This window comes from Gossypium arboreum, chromosome 1 (assembly GCF_025698485.1).
Source record: "Gossypium arboreum isolate Shixiya-1 chromosome 1, ASM2569848v2, whole genome shotgun sequence".
In the NCBI taxonomy this organism is placed as follows: Eukaryota; Viridiplantae; Streptophyta; class Magnoliopsida; order Malvales; family Malvaceae; genus Gossypium; species Gossypium arboreum.
Window position 1 is genome coordinate 3,479,923 of NC_069070.1, and position 22,224 is coordinate 3,502,146.

At 31.3% G+C, this 22,224-nt stretch overlaps 2 protein-coding genes across 4 annotated transcripts; both read left to right on the forward strand.

Annotated features, from left to right (window-relative positions):
* Positions 1–2,285: 2,285 nt before the first annotated feature.
* Positions 2,286–7,212, forward strand: LOC108483679 (UDP-N-acetylmuramoyl-L-alanyl-D-glutamate--2,6-diaminopimelate ligase MurE homolog, chloroplastic-like). Its single transcript, XM_017787209.2, has 4 exons — positions 2,286–3,930; positions 4,089–4,205; positions 4,290–4,465; positions 6,735–7,212. Exons 1-4 carry the CDS (start codon positions 2,499–2,501, stop codon positions 6,855–6,857), a joined length of 1,848 nt encoding a protein of 615 aa, XP_017642698.1. The 5' UTR covers positions 2,286–2,498; the 3' UTR covers positions 6,858–7,212.
* An 8,408-nt stretch (positions 7,213–15,620) lies between these two features.
* Positions 15,621–20,749, forward strand: LOC108482937 (signal peptide peptidase-like 2). Of its 3 annotated transcripts, none has more exons than XM_017786050.2 (15): positions 15,621–15,733; positions 15,910–16,162; positions 16,589–16,747; positions 16,840–16,951; positions 17,194–17,313; positions 17,423–17,574; positions 17,688–17,870; positions 18,069–18,103; positions 18,498–18,654; positions 19,089–19,142; positions 19,329–19,421; positions 19,557–19,699; positions 20,001–20,071; positions 20,282–20,365; positions 20,465–20,749. In XM_017786050.2, the coding sequence occupies exons 2-15, from the start codon at positions 16,016–16,018 to the stop codon at positions 20,593–20,595; spliced, it is 1,641 nt and encodes a 546-aa protein (XP_017641539.1). In that variant the 5' UTR covers positions 15,621–15,733; positions 15,910–16,015; the 3' UTR covers positions 20,596–20,749. The 3 variants fall into 3 exon arrangements, with proteins under 3 accessions (XP_017641539.1, XP_052882287.1, XP_017641538.1); XM_053026327.1 differs by lacking the exon at positions 15,621–15,733 and adding an exon at positions 15,739–15,754; XM_017786049.2 differs by lacking the exon at positions 15,621–15,733 and having other exon boundaries at positions 15,744–16,162.
* Positions 20,750–22,224: the final 1,475 nt, after the last annotated feature.

Here is a 22,224-nt window from a genome sequence, read left to right on the forward strand (position 1 = left end):
TACTCATACTAATTAAATTAAATCATAATAGGTTTGCTTTTGCCTCTTCATTAGCTTTAATTTGCTTTTTAGTTGTCATACTAATTATTGCAGGTTAACTTTCAAGACTTTTCTTCTAATAATATTATTGAAAAGTAACTAATCATTATTTAAAGTAAACTGACTTTTTTTTATTAAAATGGCTCTAAAGTTTTAATAAATTATGAAAATGACTTATTTTCTTGATTATGTATCTAAATAACTTGAAATAAATAGTAAAAATTAGTGGAGCCAAAGAGATTGACGCCATCAACATGTCATGTCAGCCAAATATTGATATTTTTTAATACTTGGGGGGCCAAAAAATAAATAATGGTGGCGGAACCATTCTAAATGGTGTCACCAGCGTAATCTATTACCCATTTTTAATTTAAATTTTAAAAAAAATATTTAAAAAAAATTGGCGATCAATTAAACTAGTGACGTCATGTAAGATGACTCCACAAAATAAAATAATATATTTTTTTAAATTAAAAAAACTAAAATAAAATGTAAGCCTAACATAAAGTGTTAGCCCCATTTAGAATGGCTCCACCACCATTATTTATTTTTTGGTCCCTCAATTATAGAGAAATACAAGTATTTCCTTAATATTTATATATGTAGCGTCATTCTCTATGGCTCCATAAAAAAACTTAATTTTTTAATCCCCATGATTGATATTGCATGTTAGTGGCGCTAATCTCTTTGGCTTTACCAACTTTTATTATTCATTTTAAGTCATTTACGTATATAATCAAGAAAGTGAGTGATTTTCATAAATTATTAAATAAGATTAAATAAGGAGAAAATTTTATTTATTTATTTTGAAAAAAAATTATTTTTTACACAATGTTTAGAGTTATCCATAATTCCTTCTCAACTCATAAATAGGAGGATAATGCGTTTTAGCGCACTCAAACTTACGTCCTCTTCTATTGACAACGATACTCATACAAATTTAATTAAATCACAATAGGTTTGCTTTTGTCTCTTCATTAGCTTTAATTTGCTTTTTAGTTGTCATACTAATTATTGTGGGTTAATTTCCCATGACTTTTCTTCTAATAATATTATTGAAAAGTAAATAATTATTATTTAGAGTAAACAGGCTTTTTTATTAAAATGACTCTAAAGTTTTAATAAATTACGAAAATAACAATTACAAAAATAACCTACTTTCTTGATTAGTACTTAAATAACTTAAAATAAATAGTAAAAGTTGGTAGAGCCAAAGAGATTAGCGCCACCAACACGCCATATCAATCATGGGGATTAAAAAATCAAGTTTTTTTTATGGAGCCATAGAAAATGACGCTGCATATATAAATATTAAGGAATTACTTGTATTTCTCTATAATTGAGAGACCAAAAAATAAATAATGGAGGTGGAGCGATTCTAAATGACGCTACCACTTTATGTTAGGCTTAATTTTTTTTTAATTTTTTTAATTTAAAAAACATATTAATTTATTTGGTGGAGTCCTCCTAAATGACGTGACTTTAATTGATTACCAATTTTTTTAAAATGTTTTTGTTTTTAAATTTAAAATTTAAAAATGGTAATAGATTACACTGGTGGCACCATTTAGAATGGTTTCACCACTATTATTTATTTTTTGGCCCTCAGTATTAAAAAATATCAGTATTTAGCTGACATGACATATTAGTGGCGTTAATCTCTTTGGTTCCACCAACTTTTATTGTTCATTTCAAGTTATTTACATATATAATCAAGAAAGTGAGTGATTTTCATAATTTATTACAATTTTAGGGTTATTTTAATTTTAATTTTAATAAAAATCTAAGTAAACTCTACCATTCGTCATTAAATCATGCTAAATTATCATTTTAATTATTTAATTAAAAAGTTACAATTTAATCATTAAATTATTTAAAAGTTTTAATTTAATCCTTAAGCTATTAAAGTCAATGTTATATGACTTTCTTTATTTACACTGAGTATACTGATGAAAAGCGCTTTTTCCCTCCTCTTTTATAGTTTTATTTTTTTTTAATGAAATAGTTTTAGAGGTCATAAATCTGTAAATCAAAATTTAAATAATTTTTTTCTTTTCGATTTCGAATATTGACGGTTAAATCAAGTTAGACTTAAGATACATTCTTTTATTTATTAATGGATACTAATCTACCGTATTGTACTTAAAGCCTGCAAAATTTTAAAAATAAAACATTTAGTAGACTAGTAACTTAAAAAAAACTTTTCAATAATTTAAATAATAACTTTGAAATAGTTGAACGGGAAAAGGAGAATTTACCCAGTTGTAGTTTACTTATAACTCTCTCTCTATATAAAAATCCCACTGTTTGCTGAGTGTCGATACCAGTGAATTGAAGACCTTTGTCCACCCCTTGTCCCCTCCACATTTTCACTAAAGAAACATAAGCCTTCAACAACCACGACCCTGATCTGTCTTCATTAAAACCTCACTGCAACTCCAAGTACTGAAGCTCTTGCAATGGCTTTCAGTTTCACCCTTCTCTCACCCCCCACCCTTCTTTCTCCTCACTACAACCAATTCTCTCTAAAAACGCGCCACCCCCACCACCACCGCCGCCATCTTCTTGGTGAACCTTTTCGCCGGCTTCCGGCGATCGGCGTGGAAAAATTCCAGCAAATCCACTGCCAAGCCGCCCGTGATAGCAAAGTCCAAGAAGAAGATTTTAGAAAGAACGAGTCAGATTTAGAAGAGAGTAATGGTAAGATTAATGAAGATAGATTTGTGGAACCCAAGTTTAAAATGAGTTTAGCTGAGCTTTTAGAGGATAGTAAAGTAGTGCCGCTTTCGGTTTATGGTGATTTAGGGGTTCAAATAACAGGGATACAGCATGATTCTACGGTGATTAGTGCCGGGGATTTGTTTGTTTGTTGTGTTGGGTCGAGAACTGATGGGCATTTGTATATAAATGAAGTTGGTAAGAGAAGTGCTGTTGCTGTTATAGCAAGTAAAGAGATTAACATTGGAGATACCTTGAGATGCAAGGCATTGGTCATTGTTGAAGATACTGATTTGGTTTTGCCTTTGCTAGCTGCTTCTTTTTACAGGTACCCATCGAAGAATATGGCTGTTATTGGGATCACTGGGACCAATGGTAAAACAACGACGTCTTATTTGATAAAAGGCATGTATGAAGCTATGGGTCTTCGAATTGGGTTGCTAGGCACGGTTGCTTATTATGTATATGGGGACAATAAGTTGGAATCATCATATACGACCCCAGATGCTGTTTTAGTTCAGAATTTGATGGCTAAGATGTTGCATAATGGGTCAAAAGCGGTTGTTATGGAGGTTTCTTCTCAAGGGCTAGCTGTAGGGAGGTGTAATATGGTTGATTTCAATGTAGCTGTGTTTACTAATTTGACTAGGGATCATTTAGATTTTCATGTGACTGAGGAAGAGTATAGGAAAGCTAAAGCAAAATTGTTCCAAATGATGGTGGATCCTGAGAGGCATAGGAAAGTTGTTAACATTGATGATCCAAATGCACATTTTTTTATTGCCCAAGGCAACCCTGACGTTCCTTTGGTGACCTTTGCAATGGATAACAAGAATGCTGATGTTCATCCCTTGGAATTCGAGTTGTCCTTGTTTGAGACTCAGGTCTTGGTTAATACACCACGTGGGGTATTGAAGATTTCATCAGGTTTGCTTGGAAGGCATAATATATATAATATTCTTGCAGCTGTGGCTGTTGGGATTGCAGTAGGGGCAGATTCGTTGGAGGACATTGGTAGAGGGATCGAAAAGGTTGATGCTGTTCCTGGCAGGTGTGAAGTAATAGATGAAGGGCAGGCATTTGGGGTAATTGTGGACTATGCTCACACTCCTGATGCTGTTTATAGACTGCTTGATTTTGTAAGGGAGCTTGCACCAAAGAGGATTATTACTGGTAGGCTTCTCAATTTTGTGTTTTCCTTTTAACTTCTGCTTCAAACGAAAATCACTGATTGACCCAAATACGAAATTGACCCGAACAGATAAAAGTGATTATCTTTTTGTTTTGGTTTTTCCTTTAATTTCTAACTAATTATGTTATTTGGGAGAAAGTTCTTGGTTGTGGAGGGGATAGGGACCAGTGGAAAAGACCAACAATGGCCAAAATATCAACAGATAAAAGTGAAGTGACGATTCTTACATCCGATAATCCGAGGAGTGAAGATCCATGTAAGTATAAGAAAACAGCAAAATCATCATGAGTTATTGAGAAACATTGAGGCTAATTACTTGCTTGTTTCCTTCTTTAATCAGTGGACATCTTGGATGACATGTTAGCCGGTGTAGGACGGACCATGCAGGATTATTTGAAATATGAAGAAAATGATTACTATCCACCTCTGCCAAATGGTCATCAGCTTTTTGTGCATAGTACAAGGCGAGTGGCTATACGTAGTGCTGTCGCAATGGGCAAAGAAGGCGATATGATTGTAAGTTTTCTGAAGCTTGGATGTTCTTTTCTGACCTTGTATAACTGCAGTCCTCATTACAAAAGAGTTGCACATTACCTCTCTCTCTATATAACACTAGTAACACGCTAGAAGGAATTTTTAAAAAAATTGAAGTATAATGAAAATTTTGAAAAGGAAATTAAGAAATTAAAAGGTAAATAGATATGTTCCAAAATAATAATAATAAATCAACTATTACATTTAATATAACAATACTAATAGAATTATGATTTGATATATTGGTGGAGTATTTTGAGTACAAATGATGGTTTCTTAACCTCACTTGTGGAGGTAAAAAACTACACTACTAGTATATCAAATAATTATCCATATTCGTAACTTAAAAATTAATCTTGAAATATCTTCCACATATGTAAGCCTATTTTTCAAGTGTCAGTTGTAAGCTTTTCGGGTTGTATTTTGAGTGTCAAAACATTTTTAATGTTCACTTTGTTATTATAGTGGAATTTATTATTGCCTTTACTTGTAGATGTAGGTTTTAAGTTCGTTGAATCATGTGTTTCCTATTATTTATGGTCATATTTCCTTTTATTTATGTGAAATTTATTATTGCCTCTACTTGTAGATGTAGGTTACTTGCATAATATTTCTTGTAGTGTCTTATTTTTTCTTGATAAATTTATTTGTGGTCATATTAACATGCTTTGGTCGATCCATTGGCATTGGAGCTTTGTTTTGATTGCTTTTATGGTATTTGCAAAGTGGTTGTGCTTATGATATTTCTTTTGTTACTTTCATTATCACTTAAGACGCGACCAATGCTGATTCAACAAGAATTGCTTAAGGCATTGTCTGTTAGAGATAATAAAAATATGAGATACTGAAAAAAGCATACTGTGCTATTTTGTTAAGTCTGGGTGATGTACAAAAGGTAGCCAAAGAAACCACCATGTCCAATTTGTGGTTCCTATTAAAGAGTAAGTACATTATGAAGTTATTGATGAACCGACTATACTTTAAGTAGCGACATTATACCCTGAAAATGGAGGAAGGTACGCCTATTTCACTGTACCTTGACACCTTTAATTCTATATCATGGATCTTAACAATATTGATATTAAAATTGATGATGAGGATAAAAAATTGATTGTTTTGTGTTTTTTTATCTTCAAAATATGAGAATTTTGTTGATATTATGTTGTACGGTCATTATGCTATTTCTCTTGAGGAGGTGATATTAGGTTCTAGTGAGTTAAGAAAGAAACTCACTAGTATTGCTGGTGAAAATCATCAAGGTGAAGGTTAGGTTGCTTGAGGGAGATTTAAGTCAATAGGTGGAAATTCAAGCAAAAGTTATTCTAGATCGCTGTTCAAGAAAAAATAGTGTTATTATTGTAAGATGTTTGGGCACATAAAGAAAGATTTCCAAATAATAAAGATAATTTAGAACCATAGGAGCAGCAAAATAATCATGCAAATGTTTTTGATGTTGAATCTTCAAAGTGATGTTGAGATCATTTTGGTAGTACTCTACTCTTAAGTTGGTAAGAGGTGGATTCTTGATTATTTCAATCTAGGTGCTTATTTCATAATTTAACATGATATTCCCTTAAAGAGTTAGTAAACTAGTGATGGATCAATTGGTCATATATGATAACATGTAATTAAGTTCCTCTTCGTCTATTAATTTTATTGTTATTAGTCTTGGAGTTAAATCACTAGAAGTACCATAATTGATTTCCCAATTCATAAATCATACAATGTCATTTAGAGAATACATTTAACTTCTAATGCAAGTTATGATTCCACTATCTCTAAGTCAAGCTACATCATGTATCAGTCATTTACCCAATATACCGAATTGGAATTGACTAGTATGAAATGCTTTAGTCACCAATGCATCAAAGTATATAGTCAAACACATGTAGTTATTTACAGAGGATTAAAGTGAATACACAATGAACTTTACAAGTGAATTAATCTTTAAATGATTTTAAGATTAATATATGTTAGGTCTAGTTCAATGTGTTGTCAATGCAAACTAATATATCTTTATCTTTACTTGAGAATTAATGTTTCTCCGATAACCAAAACGAGCTATCTCTACTTTAGACAACATTGTACTTAAATCAATCACTTGCTCACTATGATCCCATTGACTAAGGGCTATATCTTTAGATTACCAATTACATACAAAACAATCTTCCTGATGCAACTTGCAGTTAGCTTAATTTAGCTCATAATTATGTGCTGTGTATTTGCTAATTTGATCCACTATCGGTTGCAGGTGGTTGCTGGTAAAGGCCATGAAACATATCTAATTCAAGGTGACAAAAAAGAGTTTTTTGATGATCGTGAGGAGTGCCGAGATGCGTTGAAATATGTTAATGTACTTAGCCAAGCTGGATAAACACTTGTGAATTCACATGGCGGTAGGTTCATCTTCGTGTAGAGGGTTCTTTAGTGGAGAGAGAGGTAGCATTGCAAATAAATAAATGGGAGGCATGGGAAGAAAGCGAAGAGGAAGACTGAAGTAGATTTGGTAACACTAAACGTAGCGATAGTTGGTGGTTAGTATGGTGAAGAAAGGGAAATGTGGCTGATAATAAGGTTGAACAAAAAAATTAAGTCGAGAGAATTTTAAGGATAACTTTAAGACTTAGAATGCTAATGTGCCAAAACTCTTTTTACTAGTTGTGAAAAACTCGTATTTATAGTATTTCAAGAATAGGAGTTATAAAGCTAGCAATTAATGAGAATAATAATTAATATTTTTCAATCATGAAGACATTAATGATTTTCTTATTATAAAATGATTTTGTAAGTGATGGTGGATAATGAATAAGAATTCACTAGGCTTCTAAAAGTGAGAAACACTCAATGTTACAAGAAAACATTAAGAGGAAAGTTTTTTAATTACCTTCGTATCTGTTTTGCCAAGTTAAATTTTTCAGATATTTCAAGAGTGAAAATAACTCAAAAAAATCCCGATATATTTTAGGGTTACTTTCACTTGTTCTACTTTGGTGAAGTAATATCATATGAAATATCTTCCGCGGAACATCTCTTGAAGTGTGAGAAGGGGGTTGTTTCTGAATAAATATTATTTTAACTTGTTTCAAACATGAGTTGTTTTGAACATAGTTGTTTTTAACAAGAGTTGTTTTATGGTGATACTTTTCATAATAAAATTTATTTTGAATAATGACTCTTTCGGAAAAACAAAATTATTTTAAATACAAATTGTTTCAAATAATGATGGTTCTAATTATAGCTATTACTAAAACATCATTATTTAAAACAAGAATGATTCTAAACTTTAGCTGTTCTTAACAAGAATTGTTTTTTGATAACAGCTACATTGAATGTCAGTTGTTCTAACTAAAATCCACTTTTAAACATAATTATTCTTGAGCAACGATTATTTGAATAACAACTATTCTAAACAAAAATTATTGTACTGAAAGATATATTAAGTAAAAAACGATCATTGTATTACCTTCTAGAATCTCAATATCAACATCTTACTTCACAGCCTTGGGTGTCTGTATTACCTCTTTACCTCCAAATGAATTCATCAATGTCTCCTTGAACGAGATGTACTCCCCCCCTCTTTACCTCCAAATGAATTCATCAATGTCTCCTTGAACGAGATGTACTCCCCCTCTGAGGAGTCAACGACCACATCTCCACTGCTATCATCTAAGATTCCTCCTCCCTAAATCTTACCTTTTTAAAACATAAATATTTCATGTATAAAAATTATCTATAAAAATATATATATTAAGAAAAATTAGTTGATGTTTTTAAAAAAATATATATTAAACATAATGATAAATATAAAAGAATACATATTTTTATTATATAATTGTATAATAATTAATTTATTTATATAAATGAAGGAGTTATTAATTAAAAATATTTTAACATAATGGTATATATAAAATATATGTTTTATTATATAATTACATATTTATTATTTTATTATTTTATTTATATAAATAAAAGAGTTATTAATTAAAAAATGAATTAAAAATAAAAAACTTAGAAATAATATATTTATTAATTAAAAAGTTAATTAAAAATAAAAAATTGAAACAACATCAAATAAAAAATAAAAATGTGCTTAAAAGAGGAACTAAACTTGGGACTTAAGAATGAAATCATTGTTATTTGACAATCTAACTAGATAAGCTGATATGTTAAAAAAAACGCATTTTGTAAAAATCATTTTTTAGAAAGCGTTTTTCCCAGGACACGTTTTCGATTTCTCTCCCTAAAAAAGGCCTATTTCTCTAAATTTGGAGAAAAATGCCTTAAACCCTCATTTCGTTTTAAAATCGACATATTTGCCTAATTAAACCAATATAAAAATATATATTAAAAAGTCTAAAAGTTTAATCATATTTAAATTCTTTAATATAATAAAAGTTCTTGTCCATCAACTTTATTCTTCGGCTCAAAACTTTCATGGCAGCCCAATTTCCTACTCTTTTTGACTTTCCGAGTTTGCTTTTGCACCCAAAAATTAGTAGCGTCTCATTTAAGAATTTATCAAAATTAAGCACAATAAATATGTCAATTTGTCACATTACCAACCATTTACAAGATCTTAATTCTTTTCTTAAAGATGTGTTAAATAGGGGCATTATATATTATCTTGGACAATTTGTTGCAAGGCTCTCAATAAAACTAGTGCCAACCAAATCTTAGAATTTAAGGATGTTATTACCAATAATACAAGAAGATACTTGAGGGGTAAACATAAAAAGTACACTGGTTCATGCTTGGCTACTAATCCAATTGATAGGTGTTGGCCATACAAGAAGAATTGGGCCAAGAATTGCAAAAGAGTAGCGAAATGTGTGTTTGGTTTTTGGTCACAAAACTTTTGGTGGAAATAAAGACGAGTACTATTTGGTGACAGATAATACTAATGATGATGTCTTAAACCCTAAACAAGGAACTTTATGTCATGTTGTGATCTAGAAAAGGCCATTATGGATAATTTTTGCTCATAATATGAACATAAAAATTATCACAAAAGCTATTAGTTCAAAGCCACAAGACAATTAATGGTCATAGAGCTAATGTTCATATAGCACATGGATGTGGCATTACACTTCAATTTGTGCACAATGTCATAATTCACAACATTCATGTTCATCACATTGTTGAAAGCCAAAGTGGCTTAATTAGAAACTTTGAAGATCACTATGGTTATCGAATGGTTGGTGATGGAGATGTAATTTCTATCTTTGGATCGTTAAATGTTTGGCTTGATGATATTTCAATGTTTGGGTGTCAAGTTGGACTTATTGATGCAATACAAGATTCCACTACCATCACCATATCAAACTGTCATTTCACCCATCACAATAAGGTAAGTTTTACCTTAAAATACTGAACAACCTGCACATTTTGTCATCCAATTTCAACTAATCATTTTTGGAATTTTCTTTCAAGTGGTCTTATTGGGTGCAAGTGACATTTACGTTAAAGATCAATACATGCAAGTCATAGTTGCCTTCAATCATTTTGGCAAGGAATTGGCACAAAGAATGCCTAGATGTCAATGGGGATTCTTTCCTGTCGTCAACAATGACTTTACTTATTGAAAAATATATGTCATTGATGGTAGCACGTATCCCACCATTATTAGCCAAGGAAATAAGTTCATTGCTTCGGATCACCCTCTAGCCAAAGAGGTAAATAAAAAATATAATTAAAGAATTGATAGCTTTCTTTAATTTTGTAATTGCAATAAACACGATCCAACTAGAAATGTATCTTTTGGTTGCACCATTGATTTGCTCTTTTTTATTATAATTTTTGTAGATAACCAATAAGAGCTATGCACTAGAGTTAGAATTGAGGTATTGGTATGAAGATTAGAAGGAGACTTATTCATGAATGAAGATTTCTTCAAAACTTTTGGACCACTTTCACCTCCTCATTTAAAATTTAAGAAGAAGGATATGATCAAGGGCAATCCTGCAACATTTATTAAAATGCTTACTCATTTTGCGAGGATCTTAACTGCAAAAAAGAAGTCAAGTGCTAGAACTAACTCTTAGTTCCACTAAAGTCTAACAAAAAATTCTTCTTTCTTGACATGTAAGAAAGAGAAAATCTCCTCTAAAAACTGTTAATCTAGCATGGGTTAGCATGATATATAAATATAACAAATGTATTATGTTTTACTAAATTTAATAAAATTATTGCATTAAATGTAAAAAAAATTAAAACTTGATCTTTAAAGTTTTTTTCCAATACAAATTTAGGAAAAGGGAATGGGTGACATATGAAACCTAGTGTATGATGCCAACAAACAACAATTTATCACTCCATTTGTGCTTTATCTGCAAAAAGAATAAAAATTAAAATAAATAACTTTCTTAATTTGTGTTTATATGATCTTATTTGTTAGGATTATTTATTTTTTATTGTCCTTGAGATTTTTCTAACCATCGATGCTTGGTCTAACAAAAATGCACTCTCAAACAAATTTCTTATTGAACAAAATATAAGTGCTAACTCTTGTATCATCTAAATAAACAAGCTTAAAGTAGATTGATTAAATTGAATACAGATGGGGCACGTAATTCTTATTTGGGGCTAGCATCTTCGGCGGTTGTAGCTAGGAATGAATGTGGTAAATGGCTTTAAGGAATCGAAAGAAACATTGGGAGAAGTAATGTTGAGCAAGATGAGTTATGAGCTATTTATGATGGCCTCCAGTTTGCATGGAAGGCAAAATGGAAAAATGTCATCGTAGAAACGAATAGTTGTCTTGCTATTGAATCCATTCAAAGTAGTTTTCAAGGTTAACTGAATAGGGATTTAGCTATAAGAATTATTGAACTGTCCGAAGTCAATAGAGGGTAGTGATCCAATATGTCTCAAGGGAGGCTAATACGATTGCACATTGCCGGATTGATGAAGCAATTTCCTATTGATTCACATGTTTTTCAGGATATACCTAGCGGATCAATTAGGAAGAGATAATTCTTCCTCTAGCTTAGGGTACTATGGTTGATGTGCAATTGTTATTATCTTATAAAAAAACAGGGTAGATTTGTTTGCTAAAATATATATCAATTACAATCAAATTCCCACCAAAATAGTCTTCTAAAAAAGACTACAAATATTCTAATAAAGATAAGATTAGATAACGAGATCTACAATATAGTCTTTAATCAACTCAATCTAATTTCGATAAAAATAAAATTCAAATTATAAGATATACTAACCACGGGTAAACATGCTGGCCATCCAAAGGAACTTTAGGAGGTAACCAAAGCAAAATTCTTCTTGTTAAGGGAAAAATCCTTACATACTTGGCAGTCAAGTGAAATCATCAGTATGAGTTATCCATTTATTTCACACAAAAAACTGTAAAATGGAATTAATGGGACTATACAGGGAAGCAAATCTTGTAATTCATAACATATCAAAAGACAACAAAAAAGCCAACTATTTTGCTTTGATTACCTTCTAATTATACCTTTCTATTTGTTTTAAATTCTAGGTTTCATCTGTTCTTTGTATTGAGTTCAGTTGTGGACCATTTTGTAAAAGTTCTATTACTTTTGGATCTTCTTCATAAGCATCAATGGGAGAATTGGGATTTCAACAGAGGTGGGAGTTACGGAGGAACGAAGGTGACAGCCTCGATTCTTCGTTCGACGATATGAAATCGATTGGGAATGCCAAGAAATGTAAAACCAAGGAAGGAGTTGATTTAAATAGGAATGAAACAAGTGTTCATGTTGCTGATCCATTGGATGAACTTAAAAACTTGATGGAATCTTTATTGAAGGATCTTAAAGTTACAAAACAAGATTTATTGAAATGGATGTTGGAGGAAATGAAGAAATTGATATCGGATTATACTCGTCCCGAACCGAAGAAACGAAAACGGGGTCACGGAGGAATGAAAAAGGCTAAGAAAGTGGACGATCAACACAAAAAACATCCGAATAACACAGAGAAAAGTATCCAAATCCAACACCGTATGAACTTATCGGGAGATCGAGTCGAGTCCGGACAAGTAAAGGAGTTGCAAGGTCATAAGAGTTTTATATTGGCAATAGAAGCTCAAAAAGGCACTACGAAAGGCAAAAAGGCGGTTGATCGCAACAATTGCCACCATCAAGTAGCCGAAGATCAAGGCAAAATGACCGGTACTAACGGAGACAAGTTCGGATCATCGGTTGCTCGGAATTTCCTACATAGTCTTTCAGGTCAACCAACTGAGCCCATTGTTGCAAATCAAGGGCTTGATGCTTCTTCATTCTATAACTACATGTCACCTAATCAAGGATCATTTCAAGCATTGATGGGGTCCAAAAATATGGGTTCCATTAATCAAACTAGTCCCTCAAGTTCAAGTATTGGAAGTGGATTTGGAGTCCCATTTCATCAAGCCATTGATGTTGTTGGTTCAAGCATGAATCCACAGTGTGTTACAAAGGATAATGGGAAAGCAGCGAGTTTGATGATGAATAATGGAGGAGGAAGCTATAATTTATCACAGCTTATTGCATCAAACAATCACCATTGCTTCATGTCATATCAGATGCAAAACATCAAAGATGGAAATCTTTTCAGACAATAGTTCAACAGCAACAACATTGATTTTCTGGTCTTTTTTTTTTTTCTATAAAAAAAGTATTCCATTAATATAGTTCAATTTGGTTAGATTCTTGAAATGGTACTTTGTAATTGGATGTCAATGGCAAATCCTTAATTTTCAATAATAATAAAAGATAATGAATAATTTTTGCACATATTCTCATATCTAAAATAGAGTAATTGGTAGGTCTCTCTAGTATCTGGATTGGATCAAATTAAATAAATGATCAATTTAATCTTTATACTATTAAAAAAAATTAAATTAAATTTTAACAGAGTTAATATTTACCGTTAATAATGAGTTATATTTTAAAAACTTCTTATGATCTTGCAAGTAGAACATTTTGTTTGAAATTGAACTGTAAAAAAAATAAAAATTCATGTCATTTTTTAAAACAATAAATGTTAATTATGTTCCAATTTAACCTTATTTAATTCTTTTCTTGGTAAAGGAATTAAATTGATCTATTTAAGATTAAAGAGATTAATATAATACAGTTCCTATAATAGAGGATTTCCTAAATACATTCACCAAACTTTATGTGCTCAAATCTCCGATGGGTACTATTCGTGAGAAGATTAAAAGGAAGAAAATATTCATTTATTAAATTTGTTTGTTCAAAATATATTGTTGATATTTTAAAATGGTAGTTTAATTATTAACATCGTTAATATTTTCTATCGAAATTGATCAATTTGATTTGTTTATATGAAGATAGTTTAATTAATATGAAAAATTGACAAATTTTGCTGAAAAATAATAACGATATTAATAATTGAAGTAAGATTTTAAATAAAAAAGATAAGAGGGTATAATTTTAACTTTTTTAACTATCACGACTAAATTTTAAAAATTTTAAAGCATAAGGATTGACTGTAGAGGTACTCATGGGTTGAGTCGGGCCAGGTCTAAACATGATATTAATATATTTTATGGTTGTCTAAGTTCGGCCTAACCTTAAATCTGAGCTTAAAATTTTGCCCAAACTTGTCCATATTTACAAAAGACTAACCCAAGCCCATTTTAGGCCCGCCCTATTATTTTTAAAAATTTTTAAAAATATATTATATTATTTTAATATTTAATAATTGTATACATTTTTATTTATTGAATTTTTTATATAGTCATCTTAACATTATTTAGAGTAATATTATATATTTAGTATATGTTTATTTTTTTAATGTGTTCTAAATTACATAATATATGAAAATAACATAATATAAAATATTATAAACTTAAAAGCGAATTGGGTTGTGGCCAACCCATATTTTAAAAGGGCAGAATTTTTTTGCCCAATTTCATTTTTTGGGCTTAATATTTTTGCCAAAATCCTCTCAAATTTTGACAGACCTTTGGGCCTAGGCGGATAACTCGATTCGTGAACAAGTCTAATTGACAGTATATTTTAACATTTTTTTTTTGTCTAAATAACATTAAAACATAATTTTTTAAGAAAAATTTTTAGTGGAAATTGAAAAGATAGATGACTCCTTTACAAAATATAGGCAAATTTCCTTGTTTGATATGCAATTTGAGAAATGGGCAAAATGTGCAAGAAACACTCATGATGTAAGGTGAGACCACAAAATACTAAAAGACACCCAATTACTCACTACTTTATTTTTTGCAAAAATAGGTTGGACTAAGGGAGGTGATTACAATGGAAGACTTTAAATTTAAGGTAAATTATATTAATTATTTTATTATTTAATTATAAAAATTATAAAATGGTCATTGAAGTATTTAATTTTATCTTTTGATCCCTAATTATATTGAATTTTTGGCGTTTTAATTTTTATATTAACTAGTCGGTGGTCAAAAAGACAAAATTGAATAGTCGAGTGACTATTTTGTAATTTTTCATAGTTAAGTGATAAAAAAATATTAATAATTCGTTGGCTACAAGTGTAGTTTTTCCTTAAATATTAAAATTTTTCCATAACTCCTTCCTACCTTTAAATAGGGGTGAAAAGTATGCTCCCACTTATTTCCTATGAGTTAAAATTCAATCAGCTTTAAATATTTGATTAAATTGATGTGAGGAATTAATTAAATTAACATCACAAGGTAATTAAATATAAAATATATTAATAAATAATTTAAAAAGTATTTAAAAAATAATAAATATTATTATAATGATATTTTTATTTTTAAATATTTTATACAAAATATTTAATTAAAATAACTAAAATCACTAATTAAAATAAATTATATGTGCAAAGATGGAAGGCTAATAAAGTTTTGTTTATAATTTCATTATCATTTTTTTATCTCATAAAAGTTTTATTTTTATTTAAATGGGTTATTAGATTATGAGTGAAAAATAGAATTACGTAATAAATATATTTTAAATTTTATAAAAAATTGAGATCTTGACTTAAATTTAACCGGTTCAAAATTTTAAATATTATTATGATTGAATTTTATTGATTTCATATAAAACTATAAAAATATAAAAAAGGCCTTGTAATAAATAATTTATTTTACATGTAAAATAATATTTTTAATAAATTTTAATTGAATTGGGGTAATGATAAGAATGTTAATGTAAGATTAAGATATAAATAAAAAAGAAAATATTAATATTAATTTGTCTGTAGGTTGCAAATTGTGCCAATTAGCTTAGTAAACGAAGAACGACGTCGGAGGTATGTTTTCACAAGCTTTCAGTTAGGTGGACCATTTAGCTTTGAGGCTTTGACAGTTGCCTTGCTTATGGCATTCGTTTCATTATTTTAATAATTTTATTGTTTTTTTTTCTTAATTTTTTATGGAACAAATCCCAACAATTCCTAAAGAAACCAAACATTTATGTGATGCACAGAAATAAAGGAACTTTCAAAAGGGTCCTCTTGAAGTTGAATTATAACAAGTAGAATTAGTAGGAAGAAGAAGAAGAAGAAAAAGAAGAAGATTGAAATCCCCCATTAATGGATTTGCAAAGTCTTTGCAAAGTAATCTTAGTATCAGCTCTAATTTCACTTGTCTGTCACCCATGTTCCGTCACCGCCGGTGATATAGTACACGACGATGATTCAGCTCCCAAGAAGCCTGGTTGTGAGAACGACTTCGTTCTTGTAAGCATCCTTCTTTGTATTTTACCCAATCCTGTTTCTTGATTTTCTCAATTGGGTTTTGCTTAAATTCTTGTTTTTTTTTTTTCCTTTTTAATTGAGTTTGGTAGTAGTAAACACTTAAATCTTGTTTCTTTAGAACTAATTTAGTTTATTGAAGACTCAAATTTGTCTAGACTGGCTTCAGTTTGATAAATTTGTTGACTGGTATATTGTTTATCTAGATAGATAGTTACTGCTTATCTAAGTGGTTTAGTTTATAAAATTTTCAATTTTTGAGTAAGGAATTGTAATAAATGATAATAGCTATTTACTTGTATGATTCATGGTGATAACATATAGGATTACCTGCCCTTTCTGTCATTTTGTTTTAGGACTCTCCATTGCATCTTGTTGAGTTTAATTGTCAATTAATCATGACTTTTTTAGGTCAAAGTTCAAACTTGGGTTAATGGCATAGAGGATGCAGAGTTTGTTGGTGTTGGTGCTAGATTTGGTACTGCTATAGTGTCAAAGGAGAAAAATGCAAATCAAAGACGCCTCGTTCTTTCTGACCCTCGTGATTGTTGTAGCCACCCGAAGAATAAGGTTTGATTATTTGGCTATTGAAATACTCTTTTACATGTATGTATGATCATGCACAACAAGCAAGTGTGAATGCATAACTTTGATGTTATTAGCTTGATAATGATGTCATTATGGTGGACCGAGGTCACTGCAAATTCACTACCAAGGCAAATAATGCACAGGCAGCTAATGCTTCTGCTCTCCTCATTATAAATAACCAAAAAGGTAATAATGTTTCCTATAGTTACTTGATGCATGTGTTAAGCAGTCGAGGTTTTCAAATGCATTGTTGATAAATAACCTGAGTGTCTTTGTCATTACTCTGAAGTTTACCCTTTTGGGTTCCTGTGAAAAAGTATGAGATTGATGGTAACTTCTTAGATTATTTTTCTATAAATAGTTTGACCTAGAAAGACATTGGAGTACATGTGCATTGCTAAAGGTCAAGCTTGTTTCTTCTCGTGCAGAACTTTATAAGATGGTATGTGATCCTGATGAAACTGATCTAGATATACACATACCTACTGTCATGCTCCCACAAGATGCTGGTGTGAGCTTGGAGAAAATGCTGACAAGTAATTCATCGGGTAAGCTTCTACTCTAATATTTGTTTTATTAAATTTTGTCATCTGCATATATGATTGCCCTACTATGACCTATACATGATATCTTTCTAAATGCTTTGAACTTTTGCAGTGTCTGTACAGCTTTACTCTCCAAAACGACCTCTAGTTGACATAGCCGAAGTGTTTCTATGGTTGATGGCGGTTGGTACGATATTGTGTGCTTCATATTGGTCTGCATGGAGTGCTAGAGAAGCTGCTATTGAACATGACAAACTATTAAAGGTCACATGCAGTTAATTTATTATGTATTTCCCTCCAGCATATTTAGAGTTTTATCTGTTTATTTACAGCTATATTATGCTTTTTAATTTGTGGATTGTAGCTTGTCAATGCAGGATGCTTTAGATGAAATTCCAGATACCAGGCATGTCGGTTCTGGTGGCCTTTTGAATATCAACACCAGATCAGCTGTCTTATTTGTTGTTTTTGCATCTTGCTTCTTGATTATGCTTTACAAACTTATGGCGTATTGGTTTGTGGAGCTCTTGGTGGTTCTTTTCTGCATAGGTGGTGTGGAGGTACAACTTATTTTTATGTGTGATTCCAAGTAATTATTTATTCATACATGCATGTATGCATATGCCGCTTCTCTTAATTCATGTTATAGTTTTGCATACTAAACATGTTTCTATGAACATTACTGGTTCTTTTCCTCAATTGTTCCATATATTTCAATGAAGTAGTAGCATGTAACTCTGAATTTAATTTATGTGCAGGGCCTTCAAACTTGCTTGGTTGCTTTATTGTCAAGGTACTCATGAATTTCTTAGTATGAGTTCAGTATGTTATGAGAAGTTTGCATTTCAACACGTGCCAAGCCTGCATGTAAACTTTTGGGTATTCGTTGACTGATTCTTGTAAATTTATTGCTTAGTGAACAAGTTTTATTCTCTACATGATAACCATCAAAGAATTATGAGAAGTTAAACAAAAGGATCTAATTTAAAACCCCTTTTTTTTCATAATAGTTCCGGCTTTCAGCAATATATGAAAAAAAATGTTCTTACATTTGTTGCCATGGATGCCTAGGAATTTAATTTCCTTTTTGATCCTAGATAAATACCATTCTTTAATTTTATAACCTTCATCAATTAAGGGAATTAATTCATCTTTTCAATGTTGTGAATAAATTTTATTTCTTACAGGTGGTTCAAGCGCATTGCAGAATCATACGTTAAAATTCCTTTGTTTGGAGCTGTCTCATACCTTACATTGGCTGTTTCCCCTTTCTGCATTGCGTTTGCTGTTGTTTGGGCTGTTTACCGCAATGTTTCCTTTGCTTGGATAGGTCAAGATATACTCGTAAGGATGTACTATCTTGTTTACTGTCCTAATACATTTGGGATAATCTAAGTTGCTTTATTGTAAATTACTATGTCCCTTTTTTTTCGCCTAAACTTTTTCGACTTTCACTAGTTGCTACACTAAAGCAATATCTATGTGCTTCAATATTTGAATGTGCCCGTCTTAATACAGTCTTTATACCTTATCTTTTTCGGCAACATTTTTCTTTTCCATAAATGGAAAAGAGTGAACTTTGAACAAGCTTCTGTTTCAACTAATGCATGGGTACCTTTTTTCCTTCTGGGTTTTTGATGGAAATCCTTTTTGTTTTCTGTCAAGCCATGTTTTTTGTTAACTGGTCATTGATGGAACTATCTCATTCATCATGTATTAGAATACCGCATTAAGAATTACATTGCGGAGTTCGACTTTATAAATTTTTTTCTTTTCAGGGAATTGCATTGATAATCACAGTTCTGCAAATTGTCCATGTACCTAATCTCAAGGTAGCATTTCAAATCCTTTTACTCTTCTTGTTATATTTTAGATTCGTACGAACTGTCTCTTAGATTGCTTAACATTTTCTTTCTTGAATGTCCAAAGTAATAAAATATGGCATGGTTTTGACAAATACTACTATTTATCGGGAATACGTTGTTATTATGATATAATCTAGCTGGTTTGCGTATCAGGTGGGAACAGTTCTACTCAGTTGCGCTTTCTTATATGACATCTTCTGGGTTTTTGTTTCAAAGAAGTTGTTCCATGAAAGCGTGATGATCGTGGTAAGTAATCCACCTCATCCAACTTTAGTTCACGTGCTATATCAGAATCCGGGCGTTTTAGTCTTTAGACTATTAAGGATATATAAATATGGAATGGCTAGAAAGCAACACTGACTGCTTGCGTCTATTCCATAGGTTGCTCGTGGTGATAAAAGTGGGCAGGATGGAATTCCGATGTTACTGAAGATCCCACGAATGTTTGATCCATGGGGTGGTTATAGCATAATAGGATTTGGTGATATCCTTTTACCTGGATTGCTGGTAGCATTTTCACTCAGGTTCGAAATTTTGCTGTCTTCACTTACAAAATATGTTATTCCTTTCAACGCTCTGTTAATCAAACCTGTCCCTTAATGTTCATACCTTCCTTTTCGAAGAAATCAGCCTTTCCTGCTTCTTCTAACAAAAGCAATTTGATGTATTATCTTGTGTATCGTTTGCCTGCCCAAGGATTATGTGATGACAGAAATGGCAACCTTTTTTATTGTCTGCTAAGTTTCAAATCATATAAGCATACATTTTTGGCCATTGAATTCTCAAATTCTGCTTAGAACTTACTTGAATCAGTTGGGGGTACAGGTATGATTGGCTGGCAAACAAGTCTCTTCGAGCTGGCTACTTCGTGTGGGCAATGATTGCTTATGGCTTAGGTATGAGATGATAAAAGAAAGAAATCATGCTAGTCTCAGAAAACAAAAGGACCGATAATTTTTCGTGTATAGACTGTGAAAACATAGTTCATTTCTCGATAAATGAATGAAAAAATTACTTCTGAAAATTCTCTTCATTTTGTTGCCATAGCTGTTTTTTAATTGGGGTTTGCAAATGACAGTTTTCTAATCCTTTCTCACCCGTGGCAGGTCTTCTTGTTACGTACGTTGCACTAAATTTGATGGATGGACATGGTCAACCAGCACTTCTTTACATTGTCCCTTTTACACTTGGTAACTTTTTGTTACAAAAATCAGTTTTCTTCTTCCTTGGTCCCGGAATCGTGTTATTACCGGCTGAGAAGTAAAGTTAATGCCTCGTCGTTCTTGCAGGAACCTTTTTGACCCTAGGAAGAAAGAGAGGTGATCTAAGAATTCTCTGGACAAGTGGGGAACCAGAAAGACCTTGTCCCCATATCCTACTCGAACACCAAACTATCGAAGAGTTGAACGATGAAAAGTAAGATCCTTGTAATTATATATTGTAGAACTAACTCTTAGCATAAATCTTAATGCCCTTTAATGCTAAACAAGGCATGTTATGAATTTAAAACGTCTCATTCGAAAAAAGAAAAAGGTGTGCTTTTGATAAGCTTCAAAGGATTGCTTCCAAAATAATTTACATCTTTCAGCCCACCACCTGCTTCATTTTGCTTTCAAGTATTTCCATAGTTGAATTTGAAGAAAATAAACTTTATTTCGTGGTTGCAAATATAAGCAATGAAAACGAAAGTTACATTGCACTCTTAAAGAGAGAACACATGTTCGAACTTTGAAGATGACATTATTAGAAGGACAATCATGAACAAATTTTGAACTTTGAATATAGTGTAAAGTGGATATGGAATATACCAAAAATCCTGGAAGGGGTGAGGACAGGGCATTACAGCTCAAGAAGTATATAAAAGAGCCTCCAAAAATGAATGATCATGGACCAACAAAGAATGCATCAATGATTAAGCATTCTGCTGAAATTAATTATTGAATGGAGGAGACATTTAAAAACATATCAAAGCCCAGAGATATTCAAATGAATATTAAATTAGACATGGTCATGCATGCTCGTGAAAGGGAAGGGATCCAATTCAGTTGATAATTTGATAATAGTAATAATCCCAAAACCAGAACACAATATATACATGCATACTTCAACCTAGCGAGTAACTCATTCTCAAGCCATGCAAAACAGTAATCAAAATTTGGCTACAGATAGGGGTGATTTGAATCATAAATTTTAAAAGGATCAAAGTGTAATTTTATAAAATTTTAAAGGATTAAATGATAGATTTATTATTTTTAGGGATCAAAGATCACTACTTACCCCTTTTAACTTCACCACTGACTACAGAAACTTGAAGTCACAAGACACACTCCCATTGCCTCAAAACTGAAGGGTTGGCTAATTCTCAAGACATGCAAAACAATCATCAAAGTTTGGCTACAAAGATCCAAAGTCTCGAGTTTCTTGATTCTTCTTGAAGTTATTTTTGTTTGTAATATTGTATAGATGACTAAATTATTAATTTGTTTATAAAATTATCAAATTCAAGTGTGAATTGAATGTATATTATTTGATTGAATCTTTATGATAAGTGTCTGTTAATGTAATATTTCGTATTTGAATTAAATAAAGTAACATATGAATAATTGACATGTGTCTCACTAACATCCACATGCTACCAAAATGGACATCGGTCATATCAAATATCAAGTGTCAAAGAAAAAGAAAGCTGGTTTGGTTGGGTTTCTAAAACTACTAGAAAGCTCCTAGTTGAAATTTTGAAACACATTTGCTTTATTATATGAAAAATATGGTTTGAGTTGGCAAAGGGCTAAGCTTGGAGGGGAAGGTGGGGGCAAATGCGGCTGCATGTGATGTGAGGGTACCCTATGATGAAATATGAGTTGTCTTAGCATCATAAATTTGGTCTTTTTTCATATAAAGTAAACAAAGAAAAAAGAGTTAAAGCAAATTTAAAATGAGAAGACATGACATTGGCATATGTGATATGTGGTCCAAATTCCAGACCCTCTTTTCTTGTTTTGTTATAATGTATAGGACATAAAAAAATTATATTATAATATATAATATA

Bases quoted from the DNA above. Each gene is read 5' to 3' on its own strand.
- LOC108483679 (XM_017787209.2), top strand. From the start codon at position 2,499: ATGGCTTTCAGTTTCACCCTTCTCTCACCCCCCACCCTTCTTTCTCCT. The intron at 4,206-4,289 runs GTAAGTATAAGA...TTCTTTAATCAG, and splicing joins TCCGAGGAGTGAAGATCCAT to TGGACATCTTGGATGACATG. The intron at 4,466-6,734 runs GTAAGTTTTCTG...TATCGGTTGCAG, and splicing joins GCAAAGAAGGCGATATGATT to GTGGTTGCTGGTAAAGGCCA.
- LOC108482937 (XM_017786050.2), top strand. From the start codon at position 16,016: ATGGATTTGCAAAGTCTTTGCAAAGTAATCTTAGTATCAGCTCTAATT. The intron at 16,952-17,193 runs GTAATAATGTTT...CTTCTCGTGCAG, and splicing joins CATTATAAATAACCAAAAAG to AACTTTATAAGATGGTATGT. The intron at 20,366-20,464 runs GTAACTTTTTGT...TCGTTCTTGCAG, and splicing joins CATTGTCCCTTTTACACTTG to GAACCTTTTTGACCCTAGGA.